This window comes from Dunckerocampus dactyliophorus, chromosome 4 (genome assembly GCF_027744805.1).
Source record: "Dunckerocampus dactyliophorus isolate RoL2022-P2 chromosome 4, RoL_Ddac_1.1, whole genome shotgun sequence".
Taxonomy (NCBI): Eukaryota; Metazoa; Chordata; class Actinopteri; order Syngnathiformes; family Syngnathidae; genus Dunckerocampus; species Dunckerocampus dactyliophorus.
The window spans coordinates 5,368,970-5,385,953 of record NC_072822.1 but is presented as its reverse complement, the minus strand read 5'-3'; the positions used below and the strand labels follow the sequence as shown (position 1 = coordinate 5,385,953).

The window sequence follows — 16,984 nt, the reverse complement described above, 5'->3', positions numbered from 1 at the left end:
ACATGCAACTAGAATATCACTAAGTACAGTACAGACCTCCACCAAGTGGAATGTACCGTGGACGCTAGCTAGCAGGCGACCTCCTAGTTCACAGAGGACGGCAAAGAGATGGGGGATACCATTATGATACTTGTGGGGTGGATCATTCCGTTGGCGCTGTAGTAGTTCAAACTTGAATATAATAATACGGTCACAAATTAGCCTCTTTATCCAGATTCTCACCCACACGTAAATTCTTCTTCGGTCCATTTCCCACCTCTCAACAAAGTTTGATGGAAATCTGCTTTTAATTTGTGTAATCTTTGTGTTTTAAAGACACAATTAAATAAATAAAATTAGTGATTGCACAGTCCTGCATGTGTTTTCGAAGGCTAATTTTGAAAAATGTATCTGCTTAGTTTGACTTTTTAAAAAAGTGGGTCCATGGGACCATGGGTCTCGTGTTCCACACTTTTATAGAAACCATCTTATTCACGATATGAAGCCTACTTCTGTTGGGGGAAAGGCTTCTTGAGACGTCATCTGTACTTCTGTGAAGAAGGTGTCGGACGTTTCGCTCCTCATCCGAAGAGCTTTGTCAGCAAACTAATAAGTGCTGGTAGCTTGGGCCTTAAATACAGTAAGAGTGGGCGGAATTGGTGTGCCAACACCCTCCTCCTATTGGTTCCTTACACTAAGCCTGGGCGGAGTAGTGGTCTAATCCTCTCCTGCTATTAGCACCTCCGATAAAAGGGAAGTGTCGCTCCCTGAGTTGGGTATGAACGACTCTGATACTGGCTCGTTAGCATCTATTGTTCTGGCTCGGCCCTGGCTCCACCTCATTTGCAAGACTAAGAGCTGTGGGTTTTGGTCTCAGTAACCTGCTGAACACAGGGTCCAAATTAAACCTCAAACCACCATTCCGATTCAATGATGGCTTCTGTTGTTTGACAAAAAAACGAGCCAGTTTTAATCTTTATGTCATTCAAAAAAATACTAAATAAATGTGTCGCTTCAGTTTCGTGAAAATGTGCCTTCTTAATCTTGAAATGTGTGATCATCATAGGGGTTGGAGTAATTCCTATTCCTGTAGTCGCACGCTGAGCTTTCTCATTGGAACAGTATGAAACCATTAATGAGCAATAGTAGCTTGCCTACTATGAGTGTAGACTAAAATATCTTTTTCTCCCTTTAAAGGTATGATCTGACGAGGGTAAAAAAAAAAAAATAATAATAATAAAAGCGAGAGAAAAGGGATAGCCACAAAGATGTGGAGCATCATCGCTTTCTTCTCGGCTTCTCTCACTTCAAAGACGAGATATGAAGAATTTACGGCGGTGAATCTTTAAAGCGCACGTGGGATGTTCTCAAATGACGGTTGCTGCTGCTGCTGCAGGGGAGACAGGCAGGCGGTGAGGAGCATCGACGACACACTCTTCACTTCTTTTATCCGCATGTTAAATGTCAGAAATAAGCGAGGTGAGCTTACGGACTTATTTGTGTTGTGACTTTGCACCAAACTTTGCAAACTGACCCTCAATGCAGCTCACACAGAAGTTTGAAAAATATGTTTTGTTCGGTTTTGTTTGCAACGGTGAACACTTTTTGGTATATAGTGTGGGATGAGCATTAAAAGGACTCCAATGGTGTCCCCCAGGGGTCTGTTGTTGAACCCCCCCCCACATCATGTACAGCAGTCACAATTATCTTCCTACTCACTTGCGTTGCCAGCTATTTCCACAATAAACAGCTATGGAACATGCTGTGTCTTTGTCTCATGTCTTTTTTTCCTTTTGCTGTAGGGCCAGGTTGAGAAGTGAGAGGTCAGTGGTACTCACCAAGACCGTGACAACTCTCAGCACCACTCCTCGCATGTTGTTCTCCAACTTCCTGTCCGTCAAAGTGCCATTCAGGCCGTGGACCGGATCCCACGTAGCCAGCTGAAGTGAACACACACACACACACACACACACACACACACACAAAACAAAGGTATGAGACATCTATTTGTATTTAAACTATCGGGATGCACATTACTTTACAAAGATTGTCAGGGAGACATAAATGAAAAGAGTAAAACACATATCCAACTCCTTCATATTTTATCTTCTCTTGTCCTACTTTCTATTATGGCCTACTTTTGCACGTACAATCTTGTCAAATTCTTTTCCTTTCATACTCAAATTCCGTCTACACCTGTGATTTATTTATTTATTTATTCATTTTTAAGTGCTCCCCAAACGTACGTTCTTCATCTTCAGACATCCGAGATCAAACTAGTTTGGCTTCCCTGCAGGGAGGAAAGTAAAAGTAAAAATGCAGTAATTAAAAAATAAAATAAATGTGCACCACATTAAGAATTCCAGAGAAAAATCATAATTACGGTGTATTATTTTATTTTTATTTCACTATTGTCCCCTAATATTTAAAATAAATGTCTAAAGTGGGGTTTTGTGATAGAGATTGGCAAATAGAGTAAGAGTGTTCTGCTGAATATTACACAGCACTGTGGTTTTCTGTTGTTTTGTCTGGACTGATGTGGACATGCATGCCTTATCTCCGCAACCCCTGTGAAGTCCTCATTTCTCCAGCAACGGTGGTAAATAAATGTGCATTTGTGGGTGTGTGTGCACGCATATTAAGTGGATGAGTCATTGTGTCGCGTCAGTTTTACCCGATGGGCTGACTCGCTGACTGGCTGACTGCTTCACACACACTTTTACAAGCGGCCCACGGTAACTTCTTCATGCTATTCATCATCCTTGAAGTTTCTAAGCTAGCAGTGTTCAAGTTACAGTCCGGAGACTGAGAGTTGGCATTTCTGCTGTGGCATCTCGGTGTGCAGTTTGCATGTCCTCCCCGTGTGTGCGTGGGTTTTCTCCGGGTACTCCAGCATCCTCCCACATCCCCAAAACATTCATGTTAGGTTAAATGGAGACTTTAAATTGTCCATAGGTGTGAACGTGACTGTTTGTCTGTAAGTGCCCTGTGACTGACTGACGAGTGTACGCCGTCTCTCGCCCCATGTCAGCTGGGATAGGCTCCAGCTCAGTCCTGACCCTTATGAGGACAAGTGGCATAGAAACTGGAATGAATGGATAAAAATAATTATAATAATCATTTCTATTTTTGTGTTAATTTAAATATATTTATATCTGCATAATATTTGTTACTAATTATATTTAATGATTATATTTTGATAGTCATTTCAAGAGTGTTTCAAAGCGTTTAATTCACATTTTGCTGTGTTCGTTGCCATTATTATTATTATTATTTATTGTAAGCTAACCTTGGCAGTTAAAGTAACTATACATATATTAATATCAAAGTCCTAATTTAAACGTTTTCATTATTAATTATTTTATAATAAATTACCATTACTTTTATATAATAGGACTTCATTTTCAAATTTACAAAAACTGTAAACCTTATTGATATATTTGTAATCATTTAATACTTTCCATTTTACTATATTTAATGATTCTATTTTGATATTATCTTACCACATTTATCATGTTTTATACTGCGATTACCTTTGCTGATGTTTTGATTTAAAGTTATTTTAAGGTGCCTACAAATGACTTTTCTTTGCTGATTGGCTGAGAGAAATCACATGGTTCTCCTGCCTGATCTCCTGGGTCGGACTCAAAGGAAGTTACCAATTATGCTTCCCACAAGTGCCGCTGTCACCCCGGTTTTAGCGAAAACAAAAGTCACACAACACAAACTAAAGTGCATTTAACAAACGGACACTTTTAATTGAAGTAGTCCAAAAACTCTCGATACATTTTAGAAAGTCATCAGCTCGGTATTAAAAATGTCCTCACTAGTCGCATTTGTGTGTGTTTTATTTTGTCATTAGAAGCGTGTGGCATCTAATGCAACGGCAATAAAGTGCAAGACAATTGGAGTTATAGCGCTTTAATGTTCCGTGGGATTCTCAGGGGAAATCAACGTGGCGTCTGTAATATTGAGGAAACTATTTGATACGAATAAGCGGTGATTTATGTACGTTCATCGAGACGCTTCTGCCAAATGACAAGTCAGATGTGGTGTTTCATGTAGCGCTTTATTAGCTTTGCATGACAGCTTGAGACAAAGTTGGACGTTATTGTACCTCATTCTCGCGCTGTGTTCCTGCCACATTTGTGTTTTTTTACATTTGCAGGAAACAATGTTGTGTAGCACTTGATGACATGTGATCTGACAAAGATCCTCCATATGACAGGAGTGCTCCGCTGTTTTTAAGGACCTACTGCAAAAACACTAGTCAAAGATCCTCTATATGACAGGAGCGGTCTACACAAACAGAAATTATCTCATGGAATCTTGAGATGAAGCAGATCCAGAACCATGCTCAGGAGGACTGCCAGGAATTCTGGGTCCCATGAAAAGAAATTCACCTTTCCCCCTCGCCCTCTTTACGGCACCCCTGACCACGCTCCTTGTACAGTACATCAAAAAACAAATGAACGTCAGATGAGCAAGGAAACACTCACTCAAACAGAACTGAGACAAGGAAAAAACCCCACTCAGGAAGACAAGTAGAACACAACCGACACTCACAACCGTGTGGGGTGGCCTTCATTCTCAAGTCTGAAGTCAATTTTAGGTAGACTGAACACCAAATGTGCCAATTTGGCAACAAAAGGCAAGGAAAAACTCCCTGTATAAAGAACAAACTTTGAAAATAACCAAGCGTCAGTGTGGGGTGGCAATCTTTTTAAAGTCAGAAATGATGTCGAGGCACTTTACATATGGAGCAGGTCGAGAACCATGCTCCTTGTACATGTAGATGCCGCATGAGAAAGCACTTTGGCAACAAAGGCAAGGAAAAACTCACTCAAACATAACAGAGACTCAGTGTGGGGAAGCTGTCTGAATAATGTTTGTTTTATTTTTACGGCACCGATTCCCAACACAAGTTGTCTATGAGGAGCAAATCAAATGACCCCCACGTGTACAAGCACAATGGAAGCGGAGGCAAGGAAAAACTCCCATTAAGCAAGACACCTAGAAAAGAACTAGACTCAGTGAGGAGTGGCCTTCTTCCGAAAGTCAATTTTATTTCAGAAGTTATCTTAAGGCAGAAAAAAAAAAACTGAACACCAAATGTGACAATTTGGCGACAGGGGCAAGGAAAAACTCCCTGTATAAGAAAGAAATCTTAACCATAACCAAGATTCAGTGTGGAGTGGCCGTCTTACTAAAGTCAGACATTATCTCATGGCACTTGAAGCACGAGCAGGTCTAGAACCACGCTCCCTCCTGTACATATAGAACAACACCTGAGCACCTCATAAGCAAGCACTTTAGTGACGGAGGCAAGGAAAAACTCACTGGAACAGAACCGAGACTCAGTGTGGGGCGGCCATCTGAATAAAGCCAATTTTATTTCAAGCGCACCAATTCCCAACAGAAATGACAGTAACTCAAGGCAGTGGAACACTGGTGATGGAGGTAAGGAAAAACTTCCCTATGCTAGGCTGGTTTGAGTAAATAGTGCTAAAACAGGTCTGTGGAGGACTGGTGCCAGTATACAAAAAAAGATACTGGAGTGAGGGACGATCCTTTTGCACAGCAGCAGCTTTCCTGTCAAGGGCAAAACTCTAGCAGTGTTCCACCCCTGCGACTCTCCTCTCTGCTCTCTAACAGCTGGTAGAAAATAGCCTGGTGGCGCTCCATGCCTTCATTCATATTCTAGTTCTCCTTCTCTTTCATGTGCCAAACCCTCACTGCTGCATCTTGTCCAAGCTTGTGCCACTACTTCGCCTTCCTTCTGTCATGGCTGCCAAATGTTGCACGAGTGACAGTAGCAAAGCAGACAAGCTGCTGAGCCATTTCACTGCTCCAGCATCCTCCACTACCTCCCCCTTTGTTTTTTCGGTCTCCCCCGCTGATGAGCAACATGTGTCACTGCAGTCTCCAAACAGCTTGCACACCAAGCCGTCCTTCTGTCTTCTCTCTCCTTTCTCACAAACACAAAGTCCCCCTTTTTCAAAATGTATTCCCCTATACCCCTCCCTTGGTGATTCAACCCTATCCCTGTATCATCTTCTCCTCTTCCTCCTCTGTCCTCTAACAGAACGGGCACAGCTTGCAGTCCAGGCTGCAATAGTGACAAATCCTCTCTGCCGTCAGCTCCTTATCCCCTTGTGTGTCCAAAGTGGTTCCCTACCAACTGGGTCAGGATTCTCTGTGGTGTACAATCCAGTAGAGTGCTCGATATCGGATTTCTCACCTATATCCGACATTGTCCAGCACTTCATTACTGATAACGTTACCAACTGATACTGATACAGGCAGCAACTCTTCCCAAAAACTAATTTCAGGTCACATCTTGTGCAATGAATGAACACATGACACTTCTTTTAATGTGATGAATTTCACAAACAAACACTGTTTGTGTAAAATAAGACAAATGCTGCAATATACGATGTAACATTTTGACATATTTCCACACCACGGACATTCTGCGCTAGCAAGCTTGTTGCTCTGTGGAGCATAACTTCGTCACTCGTTCGCTGATATCATTCGAAGAAACATCGTTGCTGATATGACCTACTACCTCATTTTTATGCCAATATCGGCCGGTCTAAATTATCGGACATCCCTATTGTTCAGAGCAAAACTATATCTAAAATATAGATCGATGTAGACCGATCAATCTACGTTCCTACACTCACCTATGATCCTGAACTTTGGGTAATGACCAAAAGGACAAGATCGCGGGTACAAGCGGCAGATGAGGTGGCTCGGGCATCTGGTCAGGATGCCTCCCGTACGCCTCCCTGGGGAGGTGTTCAGGGCACGTCCGACCGATAGGAGGCCTCGGGTAAGACCCAGGACACGTTGGAGAGACTATGTCTTTCAACTGGCCTAGGAACGCCTCGGGATCCGCCGGGAGGAGCTGGATTGAAGTAGCTGGGGAGAGGGGAGTCAGGGCTTCCCTGCTTAGGATGCTCCCCCGTCACCTGACCTCGGATATGCAGGAAGGAGATTGATGGACGGATGAAATTAAAATATAGATATTTTTAACCCTTCAGTCTTTTTTTCAGTCATTCCCAGGGTGGCTGAGGAGTGTGATTCCTCAATGGTTGGAACACACTCTCCGGTCACCCTTCTTGAAAAGGGGGACCACCACCCCTGTCTGCCAATCCAGAGGTACTGTTCCCGATGTTGAAGAGACGTGTCAACCAAGGCAGTCTCTCAACATCCAGAGCCTTGATGAATTCAGGGCGAAAATCATCCACTCCCAGAGCTTTGCCACAGAGGAGTTTTATGACTACCTCAGATACCTCAGCAGGGGTCCGCGTTTGTGTCGTCAGACTTCTATGGAAGTTACAGTATATCAGTGAGATTGAGAAGGGCCTCCAAGTATTCCTTCCACTGCAAGACTATGTCCTCAGTCGAAGTCAGCAAGCCAGGCACTGCTTGCCCTTTCTGAGGTGTCGAATGGTTTCAAGGCTGACCAAAAATCCTGCTCCATGGCCTCACTGAACTCCTCCCACACCCGAGTTTTTGCCTCGACCACCGCTAAAGCCACGTGCCACTTGGCCTTCCGGTACCTGTCAGCTGCTTCAGGAGTCCCACAAGTCATCCATGCTTGATAAGACTCCTTCAGCTCGACGGTGGCCCTAACCTCCGATGTCCACCTTTGAGTTTGGGGTTTGACCACTTGCGACAATTGCTCTGATTGGCTGCCTCAGCAATGTAGGCACGGAATACACCCCTTTCAGACTCAATGTCCTCATCCTCCCCCAGGATACAGGCAAAGCTCTACCGGAGGCGAGAATTGAAGCCCTAACGAATGGGAGAACTCTGCCAGAGGCTCCCAGCACACCCTCACTTCACCTTTGGGTCTGCCAGGTCTGTCCGGCATCCTCCCCCGCCATCTAATCCAACTCATCACAGCTCAGCCTCTCCAAAACATGTGGAAGCAGGTCTGATGATACCACTACAATGTCGATCATTGACCTGCGGCCTAGGGTGTCCTGGTGCCAGGTGCACTTACGGACATCCTTATGTTCCAACATGGTGTTTGTTAGGGACAAACTGTGGTTAGAACAGAAGTTCAATAATAAAATAATAAAAATGAACTTGTGTGGTGTGACATTATAAAACTAAAAGCCAGTGGCTAGCTTTGACATTTTAGGCACATTAATGGAAAAGGGATGACGATTTTAAAATGTTTAACAAATAAATATGATGTAGCAAACAAAATGGCTTTAAAAATAATATTAATAAAAATGAATGCCATAAAATGTCTCTCAAGGGTAGACTTGCACACTAAATCTGCTTTTCAAAGATAATAAAACTGCTTTCACACCTCTGATGGCACATTTATGTCAATACGCGAGTGTTGTTTTTTTTAACAATATGCTTCCTTGCTTAAAAGTATACAAATAAAATAAATAAAAGTAGTCATTTACGTGAAAAAGCAGGCAGCATCCCAATGATTTGATTTGACAGTTAAATAAGACGCACATCCCGTCAGAATGGGGCCGCATGTGAATAAATAATTGCTGTTCCAAGGCATGCAAGTACATTTGGGAGCAAAAAAAACAAGCGGGAGCAAACAAACACAAGTCCACAATTAGAGCAGTCGTGTACTGACGGTAAGCGCTTCGTGTGCAGGACCCGAAGTATTAGGCTGTACAATTTGTTCTGCCTGATCACTCGTACCCTTTCATTCGCTCCCCCTTACCACACACACGCACATACACACACACACACACACACACACACACACACAGGCATGCAACACGACACGATTATTGTGAAAGCGACAACAACAAGTTCTGTTCTGATTTCCCAGATGAGCTGCAAGCTGTTTTATTGCTTGCTTGGGAGTGCTTGGAAGATTTGTGTGTGTGTGTGTCATGGGAAAGGCTCTCACAACTACTACTACAACTACTACACATGCACACTTCCCCTCTTAACAACCTCCTCAACACTAGTTGGAAGGCTGATACACCCTTTTGCACTTTTAAAATACTTTTGAGTACTTTTAAGGTCAAAAGAGTGGTAAATGTATATCTATACAAATACAGTAGTCCCTTGTTTATCACAGTTTATTGGTTCCAGCTTCGACTGCGATAAGTGAATTTCCCCAAAATAGGATTCAATTTTAATAAATGGAATCTTTTCGGCGTTACGACATGGAAAACGTGTTTACATTTGTATTACCCAATACAGTACCTCTAATCAGAGAAAATAAGACATATTAGACATAAATAAGACAACATACTCACACGTTAGCAGTTCCTTTTTTTTTTTTGGACAGCGTAATTGCTGCGGTGGCTATTGTCCCATCAATCTATTGTAATGGCGGCTTTAAATGGCCTTCCGCTCGTATTACCCAATAGAGTGGACATAATAACAGTAAATAACCTGTTTAAGACGTAAATAAGCTCCTGTGAGTGTGTGTCACAGAAAATGTGTTCTTTAGCGGACCTTAATGGCGGATGGACAGATGTGTAGAGGACAGGAAGTGATGTCGGAGGTTTAGAGTCGAGTTATAGCTTGTCGTGGGTTATGGCCACAACTGTAGCCCGTGTTATTGTTATGATTATTATGTTATTATTATTGTGCCTGTTGTGTGATAATTTAAACTTGCAATAAATGCCTTTTCTAGCGATCACGTTTGGGCCTTGTCTCAACACAGACACCTAGTGGCCAATGTAGGATACTACATTAACAATTAGAACGCTTCTTTTGCCTTGTATTTGTATTTTAGTTTATTTTGCCATTTCAATTTAGGTCAAGAGTAAGTACAATTTACTTACAAATACAACTGTACTGTAATGCAAAAAGTTATACTTCCTAAAGTAAAAGTAGTTATTTAAATACATTCAAGCACTTACCAAGCCTTGCAGGATTTCAATTTCATGCAATTTTATATAAATTTAAGCAAATCTGGAACAATAATGCGTAACAGCGTTATCATTTAATTTAAATGTTCCATTTTTAATTGGGCAACATAGCAAATGATGACGCCTCAGACTTCTTGGGACATTTCTTTTTAATCGAGTAACTTTACTCATTGAAATATGGCACACGAGTCAATAAAACACAGCGGCTGTTCAAACAACTACTTCTGTGTGGTCATATACGTGAGTAAATATTCAACCTATGGCTGAGTGTGAGGTGTTTCTATTTACTGATGCATCACAGAAAATTGCAAGCACGCACGTGCACACATGGTCAGCCGTCTGAACGCATGAGGAGATGAAGGAGTAAATCCACTGAGTCTCTTAAGTGATGTTAAGCTGCACAGCAGGAATAATCTAAAAAGGCATTAAACAGGCAGCGGGGTCTATCAAAAATACATGCCCATACATGTGAAGTCAGAAATAATACATGACCACACACAAGGCGAGACTGAACGGAGAACAGAGGAGTTTCAGTTGAATTGACGACATGTTTGTTTGTTACTTTGGTCGGCAGTAGAAGATCTAAAACATCAATAGCCACGCTAAGTCTTTCTTCACCATCCAATGGAAAGCGTTAACCAGCAGGTTTGATTGAAAATTGTACTCGTAATGGTGTATTGGTGTCGCAAAGTCATGTAATGTATTGCTCCGCTGGGGGTGTCTTAGAATCGTCGACGTCAACAATTTGATTGGAAGTAGAGTGATTCCGCTACCACTCTCGCTGTTACATAATATGAAAATGTAATGTGATCAAGATTGTACCATTGTGGCTGCATGGGGTCCATGGCTGAGGCTGAGCATAGGGTACATTTTTACATAGAATGTCTTTGTTTTTGTTATAAATAGGGTATTTCGATACAAATTCAGCCTCATTTGTGTTATTAAAGAATTTAAAATGATGTGTGTCTTTAACAGAAGGTTTATGAAATACTTCTGCAGCGCATACAGACAGGAAAGCCAAAGATCTCTTCCAGATTTCTCTTCCAGGAACTCACAACGAGCTCGTCAACCCATTGGAAATCGCAGGATCACAGGAGATCATTACTCAATACAACAGTTTGACTCACGGTGTCATCTTACAAAGGCCGCTAAAATCATCCCACAGCAAATTAACACTCTAAAGGCAGCTAGTAAATATACAAAACATGTACCAATACGAGTTTAAAATAACAAAAGTTATTTTAACTTCCACCCATAATGCAGCACAGCAGCACAGCAGTTCATTGGCCAACGCCTGCCCGCTGCCGGGCGCCGAGCCACCAGAGGAAGCTCATGAGCTCCTGGGAGTTCCTGAAGTTGTATGACATTCCTATCAGTAGGGTAGTACATCCACGGTGACTTTTCCAACCACTTTGTCCCGAGCCGAGTTCTGGTCGGTTTTCGGTGTTGAGGAACGTAGGTCCGGCTAGTTGGTGGGGTCACTTAAGTGTTTTGCCTCTCAAAACAATATGCATTCAAAAGAGTTTTACATTTGGATCACAAAATAGTTTTTCACGAAAAGTCAGACCTCACAATCACTCTGTGTTATTTTCCCTCCGTTCGTATCACTGCGCGCTTCCGCCTGTGTATGTGTTCCACAGGCCGTGTCTAAACCTGGGATCTGCAGCCTGCTAGTCCGCATTTGTGGGCTGCATGACGTCATTGCGCCACACAAAGGTTGTCCATATTAGAAAGTCTGCAAAGGCTCCTCCAAATGCAGCCGACAAATGTGTCCTCCTTCTCCATTCAATGAAAGTCTGCATTCAAACTATCCTTCATGGTCCCTGAAAAAAATGTCAACATTACGGCGCAAAGCGGGGAGAGGCATAAGTATTGATTAATTAATAAGTGTTGATTTGTTTGTAAGTCGTAAGTATTGATTTATTTGTGTAAGCATACAGTTGCAGCCTTCGGATGTAAAGTCTTAAATCTAGACAGGTTGACTTTGATCCTACTGACGTGATTATGTAAAGACATAACACTTCATATTACGTACATAAATGGAACAAGATGAAGTCATAATTTGCGTTTGTGTACATCACATACACATTTTATTGGGAAATTCTGTGATGAATGTTTGTACTTTGTGATGCTGTGTTTACATTTCTCTTGTTTCTCTCTTTAGAGCAGTTGAAAAAAAAATACAACCACAAAATCCACAGTAAAGTTTCCCTTGTTGCAGGGGAAGACGTAAGGAGACAAAGTGAGTGCCAGAAAGTGCCAGGAAACGCAAAGTGAAAGCACATATTTACAGGATGTACATCCACAGTCGAGTTAAATGTGGATAGATTTAGACACATCATCTAGTCACTCAATAAACATGGCCACTCCGCAAACACATTCGATTTATCGGCTGAATCCAGGAGTTGTGCTAAGAATGTCGAACAGACAGGCAGCAGCAGCAGCGGTGAGGCTATTAATCCACGTGTCTGTCAAAGTGTCAGTCAGTCAGTCGGTGAGCTGTTCACTAAGTACCTAAGTTTGTAAAAGTTTGAAAAAGTGCTGGATGACCCGTAGTCTATTCCAAGTGTTTGTTTGTGTGTGGAAATGCATTCCTGTCATCCATCCATGCAATATAGAAGTTCATGAGTAATCCTGAACAGCAGGGCATTATCACCTCATTGGAGACAGGTCCTCTATTGGACCTCACTAGATAAACAGAAAAATCATGGGGGAGTGATGGGGGTGAAGCTAAGGTCAGCCAAGGTTGCAAACAGCAACCAGAATATAAAGCACTGCAGCGCAAACACATGCCTTTTATCTCCATTTTCACATTCAAAATGGAGCAAGAATTAAATTCAGAGCACATGTTGCTCTTCTCTTTGTTTTCCCCACCTTTTGTTCCAACGGCACTCATGCAAGGAAAAAAAAAACAAATACACAAAAAAGAAAATGTCTTTCTCTGTGCGGCAAGCACTTCACTGCCCCGGCGAATCAGAAATTAAGTCATAACTGAGATGATCTGGGGCACCAAAAGCGATGGAAAGCAGTCTCTCTTCAAACTTGTCTGAAAGTGATGCAACCCGCAGGGGAAAGACTTTTTTTTTTTTTTTTTTTTTTTGAAAATTCACTGAAAGATTTGTGTTTTTTCAACCCAGAAGACCCAGGTTCAATCTGGGTTGAAGCTCCTCCGCAGAACTCACAAATTGTGTCCATGAGGTCATCTGCCGTGTATCCAATTAGCAGGAACCTTGCGAGATACACTCGCAAGGTTGCTCGCAATGAGTGAGAACCCAATAGTACTACAGTACTGTGGGACGGGTTGGGATTTACTGCAATTTCATGACAGGACAGGTGGTTTGAAGAGGTTGGATGCTTAGTGGCATGCTGTCAGAACAGCCTTGGGATAGGTTTAGGGTACTCCTCAAACATATGTGACCAGGGACAACGCAATCAGTCCAATTAAATGTCTTACTCAAATGGTGTCAGAAGTAGGATGGACTCCATCCATTTCCTGCCCACTTGAAAAGACCATTTGGACAGATGAGCCCGTGCAATAGGTTGTGGTGTCAGAAGTGGGATGCTTACTGGCATTCCCAGTTGGAGTTTGGTTGAGAGGCTTCATCACATTTCCATAACAAGGCGGTGTCAGAAGTAGGACGCTTAGTGGCTTCAGATACGTGATATTTCTCTTTTTTGTATTCTGGAAAAACACAAGTTGAATAGATTGAGTAGAGACATTTTTGGGTGAAAAAAACACAGAATTAACGACTCCAAGCGCGCCGCTATTATTCTAAGGAGCGTTGCAATCTGGCAGCTGTAGTCATTTAATATTCTCCTTTAACAGTGTCATCAAAATGTCATTTCTACGGGGCACAGATGGAACGTGATAACCTTGTAGAGCGCCTTAACAAGGGTTCCTTACGGGTGTCCTTCAAGTACCACACACACAAAAGTACAGAGAGTGGATGAGCACACAAACAGGGGGAAGAGATGAGAGCTAATCCTCTGGAGAGTTTTCCCTGGTCCGTATCAGCCTGTAGTGTGTGTGCGGATTGTGTACCCACGGTGTTTGTGTACTCCTTAGTGTGTGTCCACTGCTGTATGCAAATGTGCGGAATGTGTAAGTGGTGTCGGGGGTAGGTGGTGGGTGTGTTATCCCGCACGCCTGTGTATTTTGTGATCCACAGAGGCATGCAATCCTAGGCAGACTTCGGCTGCTGTAATCCGAGGTTTACACGCTGTAATGCTGCTGAAAACCCTGCAGGCCTCGCTGGCAGGGAGGAAGGGTGAGGAGGAGGAGAAGGAGGAGGAACATCATAGAGGAGACATGAGCGAGGGGCTACAAGGGACGGCAACCCGAAGAAAATTGTACTAAGAGAAATCCAATTGAAGGTTATGCAATATTTAGCCTTGGCAAATATTATAATGCAGGTTTGATTGATTGACACCATCAGCGACTTTCACCAAGATTGCAGTTACGTGGCACAGAAACTTGCCCTATTGTGTGAGACATCAGCTCAGTCAACATCTAAAGCAAGGTTTCCAAAAAGTTTTTAGTGAAGCAACTTGCCCTAAGCGGTCCTGCTCAATGGCAGATCCCACTTCACGTCCCACTTCTGACACCAGCGTTTTTTTTTTTTTTTTATTGAATGCACACAATTTGATGGCATTTTTTTTTTGTAATTATTCATATTTGCATAAATTGATGTAATTAGTGTTGTTTATCTATTCTTATGTTGATGTTATGGCAGTATGTGATATTTTTTCCAAGTTTGGGTTGCAAGCCAAATTTCAATCAACCCTGATTTTTTAATAGTAAAAAAAAAACATAAAATAATACAATTATTATATTATTGCTTTTCCTATGGCATGTGTTTTTGGCTGATGTCACCATGGACGGGTATTGGTGATGACAAAGATGAAAAGTGTGATGATAAACATAGAGCTATAAACGAACCACAAAACTGGGCGTTCAGTTACTAGTCACAAAATTGTTTGTTTGCATTGTGCAAGTTCACATTTCCCTTTAGGTTTTTAAAATGTTACGTAAAACCTTTCCTGTACAGTTTATGCAGATTCTCTGATGGTGACAGTTTGACCGTGGAACAGATTAGTTACATTTCCGTAATTGAGTAGATAGATAGAAATAATTCAAGGTGTTCAGCAGCTCTCATAAAATAAAGATATGCATAAAATAATGAAACACAAAAAAAAATACATATAATATCAAATAAATATATAATATAAAACTAATTAAATAAGAAAAGCGATCCAAAAAAAGAGAAATGTTGAGCAGTGTCCCACAAATGTAACTATACTTTCTAATATAGCATATTAACACAGTTTTCATACACTTTGACACAATACTAAATTGTTCAGACTTTTTTAAATAGCTGATGGACAGTCACAGCTGACAAACATGCAAATGTTGTTTAGTCGTACGGTAGACATGTGCAGCAAACACTTTCTCAGTTCATCTGCTGAGAACAGCCTTTTTATTATCTCGACAAAGTGTGAAAACATAAAATAAAAACGAGGTAAGAAAGGTTTCGGAAGTATCAGCATGAGGGTGGATATATAGTCTCGGGCAAACGTGGAGAAGAGGAAATGAAAGGAGAGCATCCATGCAGGAAGAGGTGGAGGGTGAGCTCGACGGATGGCATATCAAACCGATGCAAATATGTTCCCTCAACTGTAATCACTTTAATATGTGGAACCGCACGCGCACACACACACTGGCAGGGAGAGGCATGTGTACACGCTGAGTGCAAATCCTTAATGCGTTTGCATATTAGGGAAGGAGAGATTCTACTGCATGCAGGCATGATGATCCATGAGGTTTGGTATTCAGGAGCCCTGCGAGCATTTCGATGGAGCAAAACAGTGGCAGAAATTAGAGAACAAAAAACTACCATTTTGAAAGGAGAAATGCGTGCGTGAAGATGACCACATTGAACCCCACACGGCATCCACCATTTGCTCATAATGATGTATACCGTATGTGTAGTATAAGTATCATGTTCCTTCAGAAACCATAAACTGTAAGTCTGAACGGACAGAAAACACAACACCGGTATCTTCATTTCATTTATTGGTCCTTTTTCTACGACGCTTATGAGCTCTGTTTCTGTTTTCTCTTGTCTGTCCTCTCCTATGTAATGGTACTGTGTCACTGTGTCAGTGCTGCTGCTGTTCTTTTATTTCACTATTTTGTGCCACTGAAAAATGATACAAAAAAAAAATCTACATCTACATGATTTTAAAAAAAAGTATAATATAAATATCATTTTGAAAGCAAATATAAACATGCTATCTTCTTGAACTGATTTTACAATTGCTTTATTAGCTTAAAGCAATTCTTTAACATGCTTATGTAACTTAAATGTAAGTTTATTCAACTGTTTCATATAATACACTTCCATAAAATATGTTTATAGTCATCTCTTGCTACACCGCAGCTCGGACATTGCGGCCTCACTGTATCGTGATAAAAAAAAAAAAAAATTAATCAATGATCGCTGTTTCGTGGTTGAATACGGCCTATTATTAGTAAAAAAAAACAACAAAAAGCATATTTAAGCAAATTGTACTTATTCTTAGGCTAAATTAAGCATTTTCAAGCATAAAAAATGGCTAAATGAACTAACCAAATGAGCTAAAATACAAATAAAAGGCAGGAGAAGCATTCTAATTGTGAATGTAGTACATTCTACATTGGCCACTAGGTGTCAGTAATTGTTTGGTGAGGCGGGCACCAGAAGTGATCGTCAGAGCAGGTTTCAAGTGTCTCACAACGGGCACAATAATAATAACATAATAATCATGATAATAATGCAGGCTACTGTTGGGGCCACGACAAGCTAAAAATCAACTTTGAACCTCTGATGTCACTTCCTGTCCTCCACACCTCTCTCTGCTCGCCACTAAGGTTCCCTAGGGAACACATTTACTGTGACACACAAGAGCCTGAGTTTTATTTGCATCTTAAATGGCTTATTTACTGTTATTATGTCTACTATATTGAGTAACATTGGTGTGACAATAGCCACCCGTGGAAGTACATTGTCTGGAAAAAAACAAGGAACTGTTAATGTGAGTCTATGTTGTCTTATTTTCTCTGATTATATCTATTATATTGGGTAATGAAA

At 41.5% G+C, this 16,984-nt stretch overlaps 1 protein-coding gene across 10 annotated transcripts in view; it reads right to left on the bottom strand.

Annotated features, from left to right (window-relative positions):
* The window catches only part of grid2 (glutamate receptor, ionotropic, delta 2), a 514,233-nt gene that overhangs the window by 129,341 nt on the left and 367,908 nt on the right, over positions 1 to 16,984 (bottom strand). For all 10 annotated transcript variants that reach the window (XR_008570124.1, XR_008570125.1, XR_008570128.1 and 7 more), the window contains one exon: positions 1,818 to 1,919. Coding sequence is in view for 5 of the 10 variants with exons in the window: in XM_054774557.1 (XP_054630532.1) it covers positions 1,818 to 1,919 (102 nt within the window). In the remaining 5 variants the exon portion in view is untranslated. The remainder of the gene's footprint in view (positions 1 to 1,817; positions 1,920 to 16,984) is intronic.